The sequence below is a fragment of the Hippocampus guttulatus genome, chromosome 1, assembly GCF_054856545.1.
Source record: "Hippocampus guttulatus isolate MCC_2025c chromosome 1, RoL_Hgut_1.0, whole genome shotgun sequence".
Lineage (NCBI taxonomy): Eukaryota > Metazoa > Chordata > Actinopteri > Syngnathiformes > Syngnathidae > Hippocampus > Hippocampus guttulatus.
In genome coordinates, this window is record NC_141261.1 from 34785699 (window position 1) to 34806738 (window position 21040).

General features: G+C 43.5%; 1 protein-coding gene across 6 annotated transcripts in view; it reads right to left on the bottom strand.

Moving 5' to 3' along the window:
• Positions 1-21040, bottom strand: part of stat6 (signal transducer and activator of transcription 6, interleukin-4 induced) — a 55445-nt gene that overhangs the window by 23909 nt on the left and 10496 nt on the right. For 5 of the 6 annotated variants that reach the window (XM_086128040.1, XM_086128046.1, XM_086128029.1 and 2 more), the window contains exons 3-6: positions 20863-21007; positions 19712-19792; positions 13640-13820; positions 574-659 (exon numbers count right to left, since the gene is read on the bottom strand). In XM_086128040.1, coding sequence (XP_085984166.1) covers positions 574-659; positions 13640-13820; positions 19712-19792; positions 20863-21007 — 493 coding nt within the window. The remainder of the gene's footprint in view (positions 1-573; positions 660-13639; positions 13821-19711; positions 19793-20862; positions 21008-21040) is intronic. The other variant, XM_086128070.1, reaches the window with a different exon arrangement.

Below are 21040 nucleotides of genomic sequence, written 5' to 3' on the forward strand. Positions count from 1 at the left end.
GGAGATGTGAGCCAATCTTTATTTCGTCAATGGACGCTACAGCTTCCTGTTTGCTTTCAAAACCTAGCTTGTAGCAGACCTGTGCACATTTTCAGCATGACGTCTCTGATCCACTGGTGAAAGGACACTTTGATCCTCTCCTCTTTCATCTATAACTGCTTCAGAGAACAAAGTGTATGCAGACAAGTGGTGAAGATTGCACGACTGTCTGTGTCCTATGTGTTGTGTTGTGTTATTTTTGTTATTTTGACTTCAAAATGGCGCCGCGTGAGTGGCTGCCTTTCCAGCAGCTCCTATATTTTGTTGTTCTACTTCTTCCTTTCATAACTTTGCTGCTGTGAATCGGGAATTTCTCCATTGCGAGACTAATAAAGGTTTTTCTTATCTTATCTTATCTTAATGGTTCATGATACTGATTCGTTGTCTATGTGCAGGCCTTTTTTGGAGGAGGGGGGGATGGGGGGGGGGTCAAAAGTCGTTTATTAAAACGCTGTAAACCTGCTTCCATCGTGGGTTCCATTTTCGCAGATATTTTTTGTACAGTTAAGTCAAAACAGAAAAATTGCTGCTCACCGTTGCCATTGAGCTGGCATTGTACTCCAGCTGTTGGATGTGTTTTTGCAGCCTGCTGACTTCTGACACCGTGGGATCCATGGACCCTGTGCGCCAACAAATAGCACGTTTAATTCCTCGAACACAATAGCCCCAAAGAAAAGTTGCTGTCAAACTCCTTAAGAATTCATTCCTGGGATATGAAAGATATTGAGTTGATTGATATCACTTTACAAGTAGGACAAGGTTTTGTAAATGCTTATTAACAAGTTTATTAATGCCTCATATAGACATAATTAATGTGTTCCCTGCTGATGTTAATGTAACAGTTGATATGGGACTGTGGCAAGTGGCATCCTAACCACCTTGAGTGGACAAGCAACACCATTTAGAGAACAAGTAACAGGACTGCCAACAAATCCGAAGGGGAGGATGGTGGGTGACATTTGCTGACAACGCTACTGAGGTGCATTCTGGGACTTACTCTGAACCAACAATAAAACATTACTGTGCAAATAAGTGTCATTACCCTGTGCTTGCGTAAATAAACAAATATACTGGGACTTAAGGATCTGAGCTGAAAACACAAACATTAGGGTTTATTATAGTCATTGCTGCAGAAATCAATGACTATAATAACTACAATTAATAATTTTAATACCAAATTTACAACACCGGGAAACAATGTTTGGCCACTTCGGTGTTTACTGCAAGGAATGTTTTTGCTGATGGACCGTATGTCAGCACCAAATGTGAAACTTCCTCGAATCAATAGTTATTAAAAAAAAAATATATATATATATATATATATATATATATATATATATATATATTGGTATATATATATATATATATATATTATGAAAAAGAGGAGCTGGCGGAGCTTGGCGATGGAAACATATGATTATGACTGGTTGGCATGTCAACAAACGCCTACTACGAGACGGAATGTTTTTTTGGGGCGGGGGGGGGGGGGGTTATTAATCATGAGCCAATGAATATAGAATACCATCGCTGGCTAGAACATACTCCATGGTGTTTGTTTGTAGCCTACACCCTGTAGTATATTCATTTTCCAAGGACACTTGTGTGAGTGCCCGTTTCCTTTGACAAAGTGCAGTAACACTAGTAGTGCTAGTAGTTGTTGAAATACTCCGAACAGTAGCACTGAACAAGCTTAAGCCTCGTCACAGTACATCTCATCGCTACTTTACGGGAGCAAAGTGTCTTCCACTAAATTATCGTGACCAGTTAAACTTGTCTCGTATAAGTTTAATTAAGCTTCCCCGGCTAACTTAGCTTAGCACAGTGGTTCTTAATTATTTTCTGTCATGCCCCCCCAAGGAAGAGGAAAACATCTCGCCCCCGCCCCCGCACGACGATAAATAGTATCATTTGTGTATAAAATTGTTATAAGTACACCTTTGCATAACATTGTATCCTTATTCACGTATAAGAGAATAAAAAAAGAAAGAAATATGGACCAACTTTATGGACCAACTTACAACAAAGAATAGCTTTAGTAACTGGAACAGAAAAGATTTAAAGTGCATCTGAAATTCAAAAATAACATACATCCTTAATTTAACAATAAATATTTTTTGACTGACCGTGTCAAACCATACGACACTGAAAACTAAATTTACATAAAATCGATAACTAATCATGCATTCAAACTAATGACCAACAATATCTCCGGAGCACAATATTAAAAAAAAACTTTAACTAGCAAAACAAAAATATATAAAAGAATTTGTGCTTTTTTTTTTTAAAATCAAATGACAAAAGACATGATGTCTGGATTAATGCACGTTTTGCAATGCACAGCTTATCAAAGCGAGGTATGAAGCAGGACACAGCAACTCTCGGCTCCTGCTTAATGTGTAGCCGCGACCTGTATTTTAGTTTCCTGAAATAGCAGTCACAAAGCGGCATGATTGTTGGCAATATTTGGTGCGTTTTTGCTGAAAAAAACTCAAGCAGCTTCTCAGCGTGATTGGGGTGTAATTAGTGATGTGCTCCACGGGTTGAATCCCTGAAGCGTGTGCCGAGTAATCTAGATGAGTGGTTCATGAATGGGGAGTCGAAGCGCGTGTTGATGACGTCAGTGGTGACGTTTGAAGCCCCGCGAAGGGGGTGTACCACGTGACTGATTCAGGAAATGATACAATAGGTTCGAGTGTTCGAAATAAAAGCGACAAAGAAACGCTATGGATTCCCCTTCATACCAACTTGCTATCACATATCTATGCACCCCTGCTTCATCAGTACCATGTGAAAGAGTTTGTTCAAAAGCAGGTGAAATTCTCTGCAAAAAAAGAAACCACCTGAGTCCAAAAACTTTGGATAAAATATTGTTTTTAAATAAAAACGAATAAGCACTTTATTTTACCTCCTTATTTCACATTTTCACTTTTTGCATAAGCACAAACATAGACAAAGTAATACCCAGCAGCAAGCCCACTGGACACGTCACCAACTAGCATACAACCGGCTAGCAACGAGACCCGACAAAATGCCACCCAAACAGAAGCAAGACACAAAGCAGGATGAGGACTTCCTGACCCTCACTCAAGTAAACGAATTACTCCAGCAACAAAAAGAGCTTTTTACGGCGCTCTTGCAACAACAACAGGAAAATTTCAAAGGATTTGTCAAGATGATAATAGACTCAACAAACTCACGACTTGACGCTTTTACCAGGGAAGTCCAAGAAATAAAAACCAGCATCAACTTTACCAAAAAAAGAGGTAGACGACATTAAAAAAAATCTAATCTGTCAAACTGGCCATTCCAAAGACATGCAAACAGAAATCTACAAAATATGTGACAGCATGCTAGTATTAACAGACAAGATAATAATAATAATAATAATAATAATAATACATTTTATTTATAAGCGCCTTTCAAGACACCCAAGGACACTTTACAATAACAAAAAACACAAAACAATACGGATGGACGACTTGGAAGGACAGTCAAGAAGAAACAACTTGGTAATTGATGGAATTGAGGAAACACCGGGAGAAACGTGGACTGAAACAGAGGAACAAGTTTAAAAAATCCTCAAGGAGAAGCTGCTCATACAGGGGCAAATTGAGGTGGAGAGAGCTCGCCGCACAGGAAGACAAGAACCTGGAAGACCTCGGCCGAGGCCAGTTGTGGTGAAATTTCAAAAATACAAGGACAGAACAAGGATCCTACAAAAAGCTAAATACTTAAAAGGCTCCAACATCTACATCAACGAAGACTTTACAGATGCCGTACGACAAAAAAGAAAAGAGCTCCTCCCAAAATTAAAAGCTGCACGTGACAGAGGGGAACCTGCCTACTTAAGACAAGACAAACTTATCGTCCACCCCCACACCAGTACTCCAACACAACAGGCTCGAGTTCAACACCATCAAGCGGCATACTGAGAACTGTTCACCACCCGACGACAAAAACTCTGACCCGACTGAAGCAGGAAATTCACATACCAAAAAACATGGGCTTCGAGCCCTTTGATGACTTCCAACCCTACTGACCACAAGACATTTGACCCTGAGAACAACTTGGACCCGGACAAGAACTTTTTCAAGACCGACCGACCGACTGCGAGGTAGCCAGCGACGACCGACCGCGAGGAAGCCAGCGATGACTGCAGGGAAGCCAGCGACTGGGAGGAAGCCGGGAGACAACCAGCCAGCAACCACCGCGAGGGAGCCAGCGACGACCGCAAGGGAGCCAGAGACGACCGAGAGGAAGCCAGCGACGACTGCAGGGGAGCCAACGACCACGAGGGAGCCAGGAGACAACCAGCCAGCGACCACCGCGAGGGAGCCAGCGACCACTGCAAGGGAGCCAGAGACGACCGAGAGGAAGCCAGCGACGACTGCAGGAGAGCCAGCGACCGCGAGGGAGCCGGGAAACAACCAGCCCGCTACCACCGCGAGGGAGCCAGCGATGACCGCTAGGGAGCCAGAGACGACCGAGAGGAAGCCAGCGACGACTGCAAGGGAGCCAGTGACCGCGAGGGAGCTGGGAGACAACCAGCCAGCAACCGCAAAGGAGCCAGCGACGACCGCAAGGGAGCCAGCGACGGCGAGGGAACCGGGAGACACCTAGCCAGCCAGCGAGCCTGAGGGAGCCGGGAGACAATCAGCCAGCGCGCGTGAGAGAGCCGGGAGGCAGCCAGCCAGCAAGCGTGACGGAGTCGGCGACGACCGCAAGGGAGCCAGCGACCAAGAGGGACCCGGGAGACGTCCAGCCAGCAACCGCGAGGGAGCCAGCGAGGGTGCCAGCGACAACAGCGAGGGAGCCAGCGATGACAGCGAGAGAGCTAGCGACAACCGCGAGGGAACCACCGACGACCGCGAGGGAGCCAGCGACGACCGCGTGGGAGCGGGAAATTCACATCCCAAAAACATGGACTTCCAACCCTTTGAAGATACTGACTATAAGCCATTCGACCCCGAGAACAATTTGGACCCGGACAATAACTTCTTCAAGAACAAACAAAGGGTAACAAACTCTGACTATTACCTGGATGAACAATTCAACACGAATATAAAATTGGAAAATGTCTCTATAAAAACTTCACAAAAATCAAAGAATACCTGACTAAATTCAATAAATTTAAAATAATTGCCATATCAGAAACTTGGCTTGATGAAGATAAAACAAGTGAAATGGAAATAGAAGGTTATGAAATGTTTGCAACTAGTAGGGAAAACAAAAAAGGAGGGGGGGGGGTTGCAATATATGTAGACAAAGCACTTAAATGCAGTAAAATCGAGAGATTGACAAACACAATAGAAAACCTAATGGAATGTCTAACCATTGAAATACATTATAAAAAGGCATCAAATATCATCATAAGTTGCATCTATAGGACACCAGGATCATGTATTGACACATTCAATAAAAAACTAACAGATATGCTCAGCTACTACAACGATAAGAAAACACGAATAATATGTGGTGACTTTAACATTGACTTATTAAACCCAAATGGACACAAAAAAAACAACTGACTTCATAAATACTATATACAGCAACAGCCTTTCCCCAGTAATCCTGAAACTTAGCAGAATAACAGTTGACACGGCCACATTAATAGATAACATATTTATAAATAAGATTGATCATAAAATGGAAAGTGGACTTCTCATTAATGATATAAGTGACCATCTACCTGTCTTTGCAGTTTTTCATAATTATTTTGATAGAAAAGCAAAGTCAACAACTCACATAACAGAAATAAGACTAAGAACCCAACGCTCCATCGATGCTTTTAAGCAAGACCTAGAAAAACAAAACTGGACCGAGGTCTACTCAAACGAAGACCCAAATACAGCGTTTGAAGTATTTCAGTCTACCATAATCTCCTTACATGATAAACATTTTCCATTAACTAAAGTCTCCAAAAAGTATAAAGACCCAAGTAAGCCATGGATAACGAAAGGCATAGAAAACCCATGTAAAAAGAAAAACAATTTATATAAATTGTTTTTAAAATTGAGAACTGAAGAAGCAGAAAAAATATATAAGACCTATAAAAATAAACTCGTAAATATTATAAGAACCAGTAAAAGAGATCATTATCATGCACTATTAGAGGAGAATAAAAGTAACACAAGAAATATGGAAAATACTTAATCAAGTAATCAGAAATAGTCCTAAAAAAGTGGATTATCCAGAGTATTTTATCAAAGGCAAAAATACTATTCTGGAAAAAACTGCAGAAATAGCAACTGAATTTAATGAGTATTTTGTCAACATCGGCAGTAACCTAGCAAAACAAATTCCTGATCCAACAAACTTGCTTGAAATAGATAGATACATAGAAAAAAACTTCTCCACGATGTTCCTTACTGCTGTAAAACAAGAAGTATCAAATATTGTAAAAACTTTTAAAAATAAAAAGTCAACTGATTGCTTTAATATTGACATGACAATAATAAAGCAGATTATAGAATATGTAGTGCGACCTTTCACGCACATATGCAACCTGTCATTCAAAGCTGGTATCTTTCCATCAAAAGTGAAAATTGCTAAAGTTATTCCAATTTATAAAAGTGGGGAAAGACATCTGTTTACAAATTGTAGACCAACATCACTACTCCCACAATTCTCAAAAATATTAGAAAAACAATTTTCTCGCAGACTTGATAGCTTTATACAAAAACATGCACTGTTAAGTGAGAATCAATATGGCTTCAGGGAAAAACGGACCACCTCAATGGCAGTTATGGAGCTTGTGGAAGCAATAGCCACTAATATAGACAACAAAGAATTTACTGTTGGGGTTTTCCTAGATCTAAAAAAAGCTTTTGACACAATAGATCACAGTATATTATTGAAAAAACTAGAAAGATATGGCATTAGAGGTGTAGCTTATAAATGGATAAAAAGTTATTTAGAAAACAGATATCAGTACGTGCAGCTTAACAATAAAAAAAAACGAATCAACTGAAAATCACTCATGGAGTTCCTCAGGGGTCAGTGCTTGGTCCAAAACTATTCATCTTATATATAAATGATATCTGCAAGGTCTCAAAACAATTTAAATGTGTCCTATTTGCTGATGATACAACTTCCTACTGTTCTGGAATAAATCTGAAACAGCTCCTGACAACCGTAGAAAACGAATTAAACAAATTAAAAAACTGGTTCGACAGAAATAAATTGTCACTTAACCTGAAAAAATCGAAGTTAATTGTTTTTGGCACAAGACAAATCAAACACCAAGCTAAAATTATGGTAAACTCAATTGAGATAGAAAGAGCATATGAAACCAAGTTTCTCGGATTAGTAATAGACTCAAAACTATGTTGGAAGCCACATATCGATAACGTAAAAAGGAAAATAGCCAAAACCATAGGGATCCTCTACAAAACTAAGGAAGTGCTAAATAAGAGATCTTTGTACACATTATACTCTTCATTATTATTACCATATATGACCTACTGTGTGGAAATATGGGGAAATGCCTGCAAAACAAACACACTCCCTATTCTAAAACTACAAAAAAAAGCAATTCGAATTATTAATAGATCAAAATATACGGAACCCACAAATCCACTATTTATCAAATTCAATACGATGAAATTTTATGACCTGGTTGACTTTAAAATAGCCCAATTAATGTACAAAGCACACAATAACCTGCTCTGCCAAAACATTCAGAAGTTTTTCGAAATTCAAGAAAGCAGCTATGATTTAAGAGGTACCAACTTTTTCAAAAAACTCAAAAACAAGAACAAACATCAAGCAAAGAAGTGTATCTATCAAAGGTGTTAATCTGTGGAATAATTTCGAAACGGACCTGAAAGTGAGTAAATCGCTTGCTGAGTTCAAAAACAAATTCAAAAAAATATTACAAACAACCTACATCAATCAGAGTTAAAATGATAAATTCTAAACATTAAATATAATGATCAATCAGAACTAAGTTGATAAATAGAGAAACGTATAGAAATACCCATTATGAATGCAAGAGAAAATTGACACAAGAGTGCCAGGGTGTGTATGTATAAAATCCCGATACAAACCAAAAGTTGTAAAAATATCACTGTTAAGGGTAAAGTATGAGCCTTAAGGGAGACTTCTTTCTTCTTACTTTCTTTCTTTTCCGATTGATATAAAACTGATTTATTAGATATAAACACATAACGGGGTAGGACTAGATAAGTTTTTTACTTCTTCCTACTCCCTTGAACATAATAACTGTGTTGAATGAAGACTGATTTCTTTATTTTTACTATTTTATCTACCTTATTTTCTGTCAAATTATTACTGTATATGTTTTATGTTCAATAAACAAACCTTGAATAATTTCAAATTAATCGGATTCAAATGTCAGACCTAATGTTGACCCGCTTCTAAGATGCAACAATTATCAGTTACACACCAATTGGTCCCAGTTTTGCCGTCCAGCCTCTGGCACCTTTAACCAGAACCTTTTTTTTTCTATGGTAACAGTCCACAAAAGCACACACATATGTCAAGTTATTTGGGGAGGATGTTGCAGTAGCATGACAGCTGCCTCTCACCATCCTCACACATGTTCCGTTCTGACACACATCTGTCTTGTGGATTAAAAGTAACGAACAATGATCAAAGACAGATGTCTGAATCAGAAAGGGAGTTAGTGATAAAATGCGATCGGTACCGTTTTAATACCGTTAAACTACAACTGTTTAAATCTCTTTCCTTCCTCCTACTCCCTTGAACATAATAACTGTGTTGAATGATGATTGATTTCTCTTTCCTTTTTTCCTATTTTATTTACCTTATTTTCTGTCAAATTATTACTGTTTGTTTTATGTTCAATAAACAAACCAAACCAAACCAGAGCAATTCATGTAAAAACACTCCTCAAATACAGATTATTATGTGTTGAGAGCATGATTTACACCCCACCATTTTATTGCATGCACCAAGCATGTTATACATTTTCCTGTCCACATGATGGCGTAGTCGAGGAAATGATTCATCTTGAAGCCCCAAAGCGTGTGTGAAGTACAGTGAAACTCCTCTACAACGAAATCATGTTTGCGGCAAGAAATTTTTCACAACAGGGGGGTTTTCACTGTAGTAAATTTGATCTCAGATGTAAGCACACACACACCTACACACACAAACGTATGTGTACACGCACACACAAACGTATGTGTACTCTATTTTTATTCCGATAGTGCATAAGTATGAGCACACACTTACAGTACAGTAAATATTCCCATCCCTGGAATTCTATGGAAAGGAATATCCTTCACCCGGAATAAAAACCTATGATTTAACATTTTGACTACGATATTACATGTTACCGGAAGTTGTGTAAGCGGAAATTCCACTACCCGTAACCCGGATGGAGGTGTAATGCCGCGGGAGCTTAAATATACGCAACGCCCACCCGATGCGACGGAAAAGACAACGCTGAAACAAGTTTTCACTTCGCGTTTTTCGATCATCAGAGTCTAAACAACGACGCGCAAGTGAGTTTTTATTGCCGTGCGTTTTACTGTAATTGTGAATGATTTTAACTTTATTCACTTACGTCCTGTAGAACGCGGCACTAGCTTAAAAGCAGCACCCACTCGACACGACCGAAGAAACGTGTTCGCTTCGCCGTTTTCATTCATCAGATTCGAAACGAAGACATGTAAGCGACTTTTTATTGGCGTGCGTTTTAATGTAATTGCGAAAGATTTTAACTTTATTCACTTACGTCGCGTAGATCATCGCATCGAAACGTAGAAGAACTGTAACAACTGGAGCGGGGTGAGTGAAATGCGTCCGTTTGAGCGAGGCTGGACACAAAGTTAAAAAGATCCAGCAGACACTTGGAGTCGGAAAGAGGCAAATCTACGAAACTTTAAACAACAAGGCATCGATTCAACTCCTGATGACAAGCCACCATCCAGCAAGGAAGCAATGCAAATGGCAACAAAAATCCTTCAGTATGCACAAGAATTACCAGACATCGGTGATCAACGGGACAGTTACTTGCAACTAGCAAGAAAACTGTATGACACGCAGGCAAACATTGTCATAAGCCAAAGAATGCATCCAACGAAACAATCCAAAATACATATTTTTTTCCCAAGACAGAAAAAAAATCAACATTAAAATACTGTACGTATTTTACTGTTGTGATTTTTTTTTTGGATACACCTGTATTGCAGTTTTTGTTATATAAACAGTTTTTGGACAGTATATTTTTGTATTTTATTGATTGTGTTGTTACACGTGCATTTTGTCAACATACTTGCAGGTTCATAAAGGACATGTACCATGCTCATTTCCCAAATTACAAGTTACAGGACAAATTGGATAGTGCAAACACGAGTCCGTACTAGAGAATATTTAGTGTATTTGACACTTCATATTGTCAGTGTAGAAAGAAAAAAAGGGAAAGAAAAAAAGGGAAAGAAATTGTGAAATCTACGATCAGCATTCACTTCCATCAATTTCTTGGATATCTTTTATTTTGCTTGTTCCGTCTTTCATTTTGATCACTTTTACCCTCTCTTCCAGCATCAGAGCTCTTCTTGTCTTAGCTGCTTGACATCCAAGGCCGGTTTTGTAGCCATTTTAGCAATGCAACGTCCATCCTTGTCTGAATCTAACAATAACAAATACTTCCTGGCATGCAATGAACTTTTAAGCCAGCAACGGGACGCTTTGTAGTCCTCGATGGCCATAGTTAGCTCTCGAAGGCTAAAAACCTGACGCTAACTGGAGCACATCTCTCTCATTAGCGCTCCAGTTAGCGTCAGGTTTTTCGCCTTCGAGAGCTAACTATGGCCATTGAGGACTACAAAGCGTCCCGTGGCTCGACGGACATTCAAATAAACGAACGTTTCCTCGAATGCTTTCCTTGTTATCATGCTAAAAACAGCCACGGGATGCTACGGATCTAGCTTCAGTATCTACACACATAGACAGTGAGGTCCCTCTTGGCCAATCGGAGGCCAGGATGATGCTCGGTAAGCCAATGGCACAGCAGCTATGAGTATGTTGAGTCCAGGAAACTCTCAGCTGTGACCGAAATAAACATCGTTCACTATGTAAACCAGTGTGGTGGTTGCTGCTGCTGTTTCCGAACAAAGCAGTAGAGGTCACTGTTGGATTAGACTTCGTTGTAGTGAATGTCTTCGCGAGGCTGGAGCAGAGAAAATGATTTCGTATAACGCAACAGGGGGGTTTTCGTCGTATGGGGGGCAGGAGAATGGGAATTGGGTTAATACATGAAGATTTTTTCACATAAGGGGGTATTTTCGCCCATGTAGGTTTCGTTCTCGAGGAGTTTCACTGTATTTCCCTGCAGGGCTTCATTTTGCCATCACTAGGTGTAATGTCTTTAAGTGACGCCTTAATTTATTTGGCTTCATGCTGTCTGCGACCAAAATTTTTAGACACAGTCAGCACATCGATCTTTCCTCGTCTGCCACCGCAGTCACATTGAAGCCAAGCGCTACATACGCCTCATCATATTTCCTCCCTGAGAATGCTCCCTGCGCAAACTCTGCCAATGAGAGCGCCACTGCCCCCTAACGTAGTGGAGGTGCAACTGCACGTTATTTTAGGACAGTAAAAAAATAAAAAAGCATGTTCCCCGAGGTCAACTGCGCCCCCCTTGACGGAGCCAAATAGTGGGGCGCCCCCTTTTTTGAGAAACACTGGCTTAGCACAACACTAAAGCGTGTCTCTCTTACACACCAACAAGAAGTGATCGAGTATGAGTGAAAAGTGGTATAATTATCGTGAGAAATATGTTGGAAAAATAAAGAAAAAGTAGACGTGCGGGACAGTCAACTGCCAGCAGGCCCAATATGGCTGTGAGAGGCACTTAGGGCAAGAGAGCACAACAGCAACATGAAAGCGAATATGAAAATAGAGCAGTAGAGGCAGTGGGTTGTCAACATTCACAGGGATAAATTTGTAGTTCCATATAGCACCAAAGTTTGTTCTCAGCATTTTCTTCCTGCTGGTGAGATGCAGTCGTCAACCCACAATGGTGCCATTAAAAGCTGGGTTTTAAAAAATGGACAACAGTCAAACCTCGGTTTTTCGAACGTCTCTGTTCTCAACCAAATCGTTTTTTAACCAGAAAATTTGAGATTTTTACGCCTCGGATTATGACCAAAAAACGGTTTTCGACCAAACTGAGCAAACCTGAATACGCCACTTGACTCCTCTCGTAAACCCAAGTAGTCGCAGAACAATTTGGAATAGTGTACACAAACAATTGTACATTTTAAAATCTTTAGCTGTTCATAAAATAGCTCTAGTTAAGTTTCTTTTTCATATATTTTGTTTGTTTGCCACGCTGTGTTGTGAAGCCATTAAAATCATGCTGTTTAACTTCCCATGGTGCTCTAATTACGAGTCAGATTGATAATTAACGGTATCCCACTCTCCCAATCTAGATGGATGGAAACTTTGGGTTTTGTGTACCACTGTGAAGGGTACTACAAATCCTTTCACGTCATGAGATCGCAGTGTGTTTTTGGCACTTTCTTTAAACAGCCTGCCCTGTGGTTGGAACGGATTTAAATTATTATTGTTTTGATCAGGTCATGTTTAATTAACATATGCGATTCATGTAGCTGCATTGGTTTCAATTGCAGATGTAAATGCTGATATTTGTATTGATGCACCAAGTTAAAGCAAGAGGTTTCTCCTATTTGCAGCAGATGGAAGTAAAATTGGTACTAACAGAAATCTTAATTGATACCTAGGCCTAGCGCCATTTGTCCAAGAAAGGAGTTGTTCCTGTTTTTTTTTTTTTGGAGTGGGTCCTGGAGTGTCCTGGAGTGGCCTAGCCAGTCTCCAGATCTCAACCCCATAGAAAATCTGTGGAGGGAGTTGAAAGTCCGTGTTGCCCAACGACAGGCCCAAAACATCACTGCTCTAGAGGAGATCTGCATGGAGGAATGGGCCAAAATACCAGCAACAGTGTGTGAAAAGCTTGTGAAGAGTTACAGAAAACGTTTGGCCTTCGTTATTGCCAACAAAGGGTACATATCAAAGTATTGAGATGAACTTTTGGTATTGACCAAATACTTATTTTCCACCATGATTTGCAAATAAATTCTTTAAAAATCAAACAATGTAATTTTCTGAGGGTTTTTTTCCCCACATTCTGTCTCTCATGGTTGAGGTTTACCCATGTTGACAATTACAGGCCTCTCTAATCTTTTCAAGTAGGAGAACTTGCACAATTGGTGGTTGACTAAATACTTATTTGCCCCACTGTACATCACATCAACAGTGCGCTCAATAAAGTCTCCCCCCGCGCCGCATGTTTTGGTGCCCTATGACATCGAACAAGGAAGTGCTGCATGCATGTGTTACATACATCAAATTTGACAAACTTAAGTATTATTTGTCGATCCGTGCTTATAACTGTCCGCCCCCCGCACCCTCCAAAAAAGTGTGTGTCAACTGGGCTATGTTGGGGAGGTGGGGTGCACAGGAATGGAGGGGGGGGGGGGGGGGAAACAGGCAATTACCCAAATAATCAATTCTAAAATGAGTAATTAGCGACAACCCAAAAATATAAACAACTGTACTTTAAATTATTATTTTTTTGTATTACCTTGCAAAGACTCATAATTCTGCCTTTCCCAATTGAGCTCTTCCTGCACCTGGTGTATATTCTGTCGCAAGTCCTGGACTTCCAGCACTTTGAGAACCAGGTGGTCCACATCTGTGCTGGGAAATGCAGATTCCCTGGTGACATGCGGTTGATGCTGTGGAGGTTGGTTTACCTGTGGCATCTGCACATACGACACACAACCTAAATCACATAATGTCACACCGCTCGGCTCAGTGGCTTCGTTAACATGCAGTCAATATTCGGGTTACGGTCAAAATTCAGGTTTCCGAGCATAATCCGTTTACATGAGTGAGTTGACGGTTCGTCCTGTATACATGGTCGTTTGATCATTTGGAATGTTCAGATTGAAACCGCGACAGACAGTTAACATCATGCTGCAAATAAACATCATTTCTGTCAATTAAACACATTATATACTTGTCACTCGCCACAGGAATAAACCAGTCGGGTTCCTCCTTGTTCCAAATGTGCGGTTCTGTGCTGCGTCTGAGTTTCGCCACGTTTTTTACCTCTCCTTGTGTATTTCCAGTGCACGGAGTTATATTCAACATGTGTGTCAATTTGCGTGCTGTCATTTTCACCGTACAGACAGAAAATAACGTGACCCTAACGCCGAGAGCCCCCACTCCAACAAATCTCTCAACGGATTTGCACTTATCTTGAGAATGATCAATTGAGTTTGAAAAAGTCAGTAATCTACTGATCGGCAGAAAACTGTCATCTCTGTTTTAAGCCTTTGAGGGGTAGATAATCTCATTGGATATTTAACGTTTGACATCTCAACCACTAGACCGGTGGTTGTTAACCTTGTTAGAGGTATCGAACCCAACCAGTTCATATGCACGTTCACCGAACCCTTCATTAATTATTATTATTATTTTTTACAGATTCAAGACATAAAAAAACACATTTATCCATCCATCCATCCATCATCTACCGCTTATCCGGGGCCGGGTCGCGGGGGCAACAGCTTTAGCAGGGAAGCCCAGACTTCCCTCTCCCTAGCTACTTCTTCCAGCTCTCCCCGGGGGATCCCGAGACGTTCCCAGGCCAGCTGGGTGACATAGTCTCTCCAGCGTGTCCTGGGTCTTCCTCGGGGTCTCCTCCCGGTGGGACATGCCCGGAACACCTCACCAGGGAGGCGCTCAGGGGGCATCCGAATCAGATGCCCAAGCCACCTCATCTGGCTCCTCTCGATGTGGAGGAGAAGCGGCTCGACTCTGAGCCCCTCCCGGATGACCGAGCTTCTCACCTTATCTCTAAGGGAGAGCCCGGACACCCTGCGGAGAAAACTCATTTCGGCCGCTTGTAGCCGGGATCTCGTTCTTTCGGTCACGACCCATAGCTCGTGACCATAAATGAGGGTTGGAACGTAGATCGACCGGTAAATTGAGAGCGTCGCCCTTTGGCTCAGCTCCTTCTTCACCACGACAGACCGATACAACGTCCGCATCACAGCAGACGCTGCACCGATCCGCCTGTCGATCTCCCGCTCCCTCCTGCCCCCACTCGTGAACAAGACCCCAAGATACTTGAACTCCTCCACTTGGGGCAAGATCTCCTCCCGACCCGGAGGGGACACTCCACCCTTTTCCGACTGAGGACCATGGTTTCAGATTTGGAGGTGCTGATCTTCATCCCAACCGCTTCACACTCGGCTGCGAAATGCTCCAGTGAGAGTTGGAGAGCCCTGTTTGAAGGAGCCAACAGCACCACATCATCTGCAAAAAGCAGGGATGCAATACTGAGGCCCCCAAAACGGATCCCCTCAACGCTTCGGCTGCGCCTAGAAATTCTGTCCATAAAGGTTATGAACAGAATCGGCGACAAAGGGCAGCCTTGGCGGAGTCCTACCCCCACTGGAAACGATTCCGACTTACTGCCGGCAATGCGAACCAAACTCTGACATCGGTGGTATAGTGACCGAACAGCCCGTATCAGGGGGTTCGGTACCCCATACCCACGAAGCACCCCCCACAGAACTCCCCGAGGGACACGGTCAAACGCCTTCTCCAAGTCCACAAAACACATGTAGACTGGTTGGGCGAATTCCCACATACCCTCGAGGACCCTGCTAAGGGTGTAGAGCTGGTCCACTGTTCCACGGCCGGGACGAAAACCACACTGCTCCTCCTCAATCTGAGGCTCGACTTCCTGACGGACCCTCCTCTCCAGCACCCCTGAATAGACCTTACCAGGGAGGCTGAGGAGTGTGATCCCTCTGTAGTTGGAACACACCCTCCGGTCCCCCTTTTTAAAAAGAGGGACTACCACCCCGGTCTGCCAATCCAGAGGCACTCTCCCTGTTGACCACGCGATGTTGCAGAGGCGTGTCAACCAGGACAGCCCCACAGCATCCAGAGCCTTGAGGAACTCCGGGCGGATCTCATCCACCCCCGGGGCCTTGCCACCGAGGAGCTTTTTAACCACATCGGTGACTTCAACCACAGAGATAGGAGAGCCCACCTCAGAGTCCCCAGGCTCTGCTTCCTCCAAGGAAGGCGTGTTGGTGGAGTTGAGGAGGTCTTCGAAGTACTCTGCCCACCGATTCACAACGTCCCGAGTCGAAGTCAGCAGCGCCCCATCCCCACTGTACACAGTGTTAGTGGTGCACTGCTTCCCCCTCCCGAGACGTCGGATGGTGGACCAGAATTTCCTCGAAGCCGTCCGGAAGTCGGCTTCCATGGCCTCACCGAACTCTTCCCACGCTCGGGTTTTTGCCTCGGCGACCACCGAAGCTGCGTTCCGCTTGGCCAGTCGATACCCGTCAGCTGCCTCTGGGGTCCCACAGGCCATAAAGGCTCGATAGGACTCCTTCTTCAGCTTGACGGCATCCCTTACTGCTGGTGTCCACCAGCGAGTACGGGGGTTGCCGCCACGACAGGCACCAACCACCTTACGGCCACAACTCAGATTGGCCGCCTCAACAATAGAGGCACGGAACATGGTCCACTCGGGCTCAATGTCCCCCGCCTCCCCCGGAACATGGGAAAAGCTCTGTCGGAGGTGGGAGTTGAAACTCCTTCTGACAGGGGATTCCGCCAGACGCTCCCAACAAACCCTCACAATACGTTTGGGTCTGCCAGGACGGACCGGCATCTTCCCCCACCAGCGGAGCCTACTCACCACCAGGTGGTGATCAGTTGACAGCTCCGCCCCTCTCTTCACCCGAGTGTCCAGAACATGCGGCCGCAAATCCGATGATACAACTACAAAGTCGATCATCGAACTGCGGCCTAGGGTGTCCTGGTGCCAAGTGCACATATGGACACCCTTATGTTTGAACAAGGTGTTCGTTATGGACAATCCGTGGCGAGCACAGAAGTCCAATAACAAAACACCACTCGAGTTCTGATCGGGGGGGCCGTTCCTCCCAATCACGCCCCTCCAGGTCTCACTGTCATTGCCCACGTGAGCATTGAAGTCCCCCAGCAGAACAAGGGAGTCCCCAGAAGGAGTACTCTCCAGCACACCCTCCAAGGACTCCAAAAAGGGTGGGTATGCTGAGCTGCTGTTTGGTGCAAATGCACAAACAACAGTCAGGACCCGTCCACCCACCCGAAGGCGGAGGGAGGCAACCCTCTCGTCTACCGGTGTGAACCCCAATGTACAGGCACTGAGCCGGGGGGCAATGAGTATGCCCACACCTGCTCTGCGCCTCTCACCTTGAGCAACTCCAGAGTGGAAGAGAGTCCAACCCCTCTCGAGAGAACTGGTACCAGAACCCAGGCTGTGTGTGGAGGCAAGTCCGACTATATCCAGTCGGAAATTCTCTGCCTCACACACCAGCTCGGGCTCCTTCCCTGCCAGAGAGGTGACATTCCATGTCCCAAGAGCTAGCTTCTGCAGCCGAGGATCGGACCGCCAGGGTCCCCGCCTTTGGCTGCCGCCCAGCTCACATTGCACCCGACCCCTTTGGCCCCTCTCATGGGTGGTGAGCCCATGGGAAGGGGGACCCACGTTGCCTCTTCGGGCTGTGCCCGGCCGGGCCCCATGGGTGTAGGCCCGGCCACCAGGCGCTTGCCAACGAGCCCCACCTCCAGGCCTGGCTCCAGAGGGGGGCCCCGGTGACCCGCGTCCGGGCAAGGGAAACCTTGGTCCATATATATTTCTCTTCATAAGGGGTCTTTGAGCCGTGCTTTGTCTGGCCCCTCACCTAGAACCTGTTTGCCATGGGTGACCCTGCCAGGGGCATAAAGCCCCAGACAACTTAGCTCCTAGGATCATTGGGACACACAAACCCCTCCACCACGGTAAGGTGACGACTCACGGAGTCGACACATTTATTAAAAACAAAAAAAGGAAACACAATTACTAAAGTACAAAGTACAGTATACGTTTTTTAATTGTGCACAAAATGAACCAGCCAGTGATGGCCAAGCAGGCGTCATAACTAATTGACATGTTGAGTTGTTGTGTCTTAACCTCCATGACAGAGGCTCTGTCGAACCCCTAAGACTGATTCACTGAAGCCCGAGGGTTCGATCGAACCCAGGTTAAAAACCACTGCACTAGACTAAAAGATGGAAGTGGAGTGGTTTGATTTGGTATTATGACACAAGTGACAATATGGAACACCCATCATTCTCCTTGACATTTGTCAACTTTTTTAGATCATTAGAAAGAGCACATTATTTAGATATTTGTAGCTGTTAACATAGACAGACTTTTTTTCCTGTTTGATTATCAAATGTCCAACTGTATTTGAACATGAAAAGTGTCAATGTTCGGGCTAGCGATCACTTATTACAAGTTCATATTCCCAGACCCAACAGGCCATGATACATGTTGTTTTTCCAACAGCAGTACCATACAGTATTTATAATTCCACATGTACCACTGAAAATAGACACGCGCACAATCTCTGTTGCCAAAATGCAAAGTGGGCCGTGAGAACCTCAAGGAAGCTGGACTGAGAGCTGTCCTTTATAACGCAAATTGCGTGAACTACGTTAGATGGCCTTCAACATGGCATCCATCCATCCATCCATCCATTTTCCGAACCGCTTGATCCTCACTAGGGTCGCGGGGGGTGCTGGAGCCTATCCCAGCCGTCTTCGGGCAGTAGGCGGGGACACCCTGAATCAGTTGCCAGCCAATCGCAGGGCACACAGAGACGAACAACCATTCACGCCCACACTCACACCTAGGGACAATTTAGAGCGTCCAATCAGCCTGCCATGCATGTTTTTTTTGGAATGTGGGAGGAAACCGGAGCACCCGGAGAAAACCCACGCAGGCCCGGGGAGAGCATGCAAACTCCACACAGGGAGGCCGGAGCTGGAATTGAACCCGGTACCTCTGCACTGTGAAGCCGACGTGCTAACCACTGGACTACCGGGCCGCCAACATGGCATCCAGACTTCGATATTTATTTAATTCATCTAGGAAGGATTTAAGTTGACACACGTTCTACCTTTTGTGTGCACTCTTACAGAAAGACACAAGAGTTGGAGCGCCTTCGTTGTATGTGGCGGGAGGAGTATCAAAGATCTGTAATATATATTTTTACTTTCTGACTTCCGGGTTGAGAGAACGCTGGCGCGTTTTGGCTGCCGCTGCTCAACCCGTATTGTTTTGTGTTTTTTGTTATTGTAAAGTGTCCTTGGGTGTCTTGAAAGGCGCTTATAAATAAAATGTATTATTATTATTATTATTACTCGCGCTGTGCGACCGGATGAGATTTTTACCTGCACACACTGAGAAACATTTACGTGGCCTTTTAGAACCTGAAGATTGCCAATATTCAGGTTTTAAAAGGGTTATTGACAGCATGCAAACAAAGTCAGTCTGTTGCATCTTAAGTGGACAAGATCATAATAAACAGTATAGATTTTAATTTGAGATCAACTAATTTGAAATGTGAACTCCTTTTATCATCGAGTGGTCCCAAAGTTCAAACTAGTTGTTGTTCTAACCATCATATGTTGTGTAAGCTGTCAATGCACCTCACTAGACTCACTCTACCCATATGCTAGTGTGTAGAACATGAATAACAGACTTCGGACATGTGGAATAAAGTAACAGAAAATGAGAAAGAAAAGTTCTTACAGTGCTGAGCAGGACCCTCTCTTTGCGCAGTGTGTCCCTCACCATCACTGCAAACTGCAGTGGCTGATGCTGAAACATGCGCTGGAAGACATCATCCATTGCAGCGTTATTACTTCATTCAGGCATTCATCTCAAAAGTCTGGTTGGAAAGTAACGTGTGTGAGGTGTTTTTAAAAAAAAATTATTTTGATTTTTTTTATTGTGTGAGTGGTGTAAGGGTTCTCGTTTAGTTTTGAATACAGTAGACCCCGTGCAGTCACAAGCCACTCTGGAGTTACGTCTTCCCTCGGAGGGCCGTTATGACAGTGAAATAGAATGAAATTTCATCATCTCATCGTATTTGTACTTGTACTTGTTTTCAAATCACTCAAGTCAACTATTTGTATGGATTTTGCTCAATTATTGTTCAAGTGAGAGTCAATGGCGTACAAAATTCACGAAAAATGTCAACGTTATTCATTACACTTGACAATTTGACATTTCGGTACAGATTTTAGCAAGGATCTTGAAGTTGACATAAAATGACGTGGCTGGCCGGATCTGGTCCCCGGTCCTTCAGTTTGACACCTGTGTTCTACAGAAAAACAAAGCGCCAAATAAACGAATACGTACATAAATAAACGACTCGGCGACTATTGCATTATTAAATATAACATGACATTGTCGAGATTATCATGACTAATTGACTAACCTCGACAGCCCAATTTGGTACCATGTTAACGTACATCTGTTTTAAATCTTCTCAGCAAGTCAGAGTGTCCCATCAATGCTATTTTTTCGAATAGGAGCCATGGGCTACTCATGTTGTGTTAGGGAGCTAGCTAGTACATCCTGGCATGTACACAATTTTTAAAGACAATGCATCCGCGTATCTGTAACTATGTCTCTTTTGTCTAACCTCCCTCCACCCCCTCCTCTGACAGTCCCCTCTCCTCAGCAAGCAGCGGAGGAAGTCCTCTCCAAAATGAAAAGAAGAAGTTTAACTGCTGACAGACTGTATAAGCCGTTATGGAAACCGTGACCTTTTTAAACCACGGTATACCCTCAAAACAGTTATTGGCCCAAGACGGTTCATACAAGTAAAATGTCATACATTCGACCCACTCAACAAACACCTCAATATTAGCCGTGGATTTTGCTGGAGTCCCTACCATGTTCCTGCTGATCTGCATCAGCTTCATTTTATCCACCACATTAGCATTGTGCTGAGAAAACGACTGCAGCAGCATGATGATCTCGTCCAATAGAGCGCGGGCATTTGCTTCTTGCTCCACTTTCTCCAGAGCAAACTCCTCCCTGAGAGAAAACATAGCTCAACTCAAAGCTACG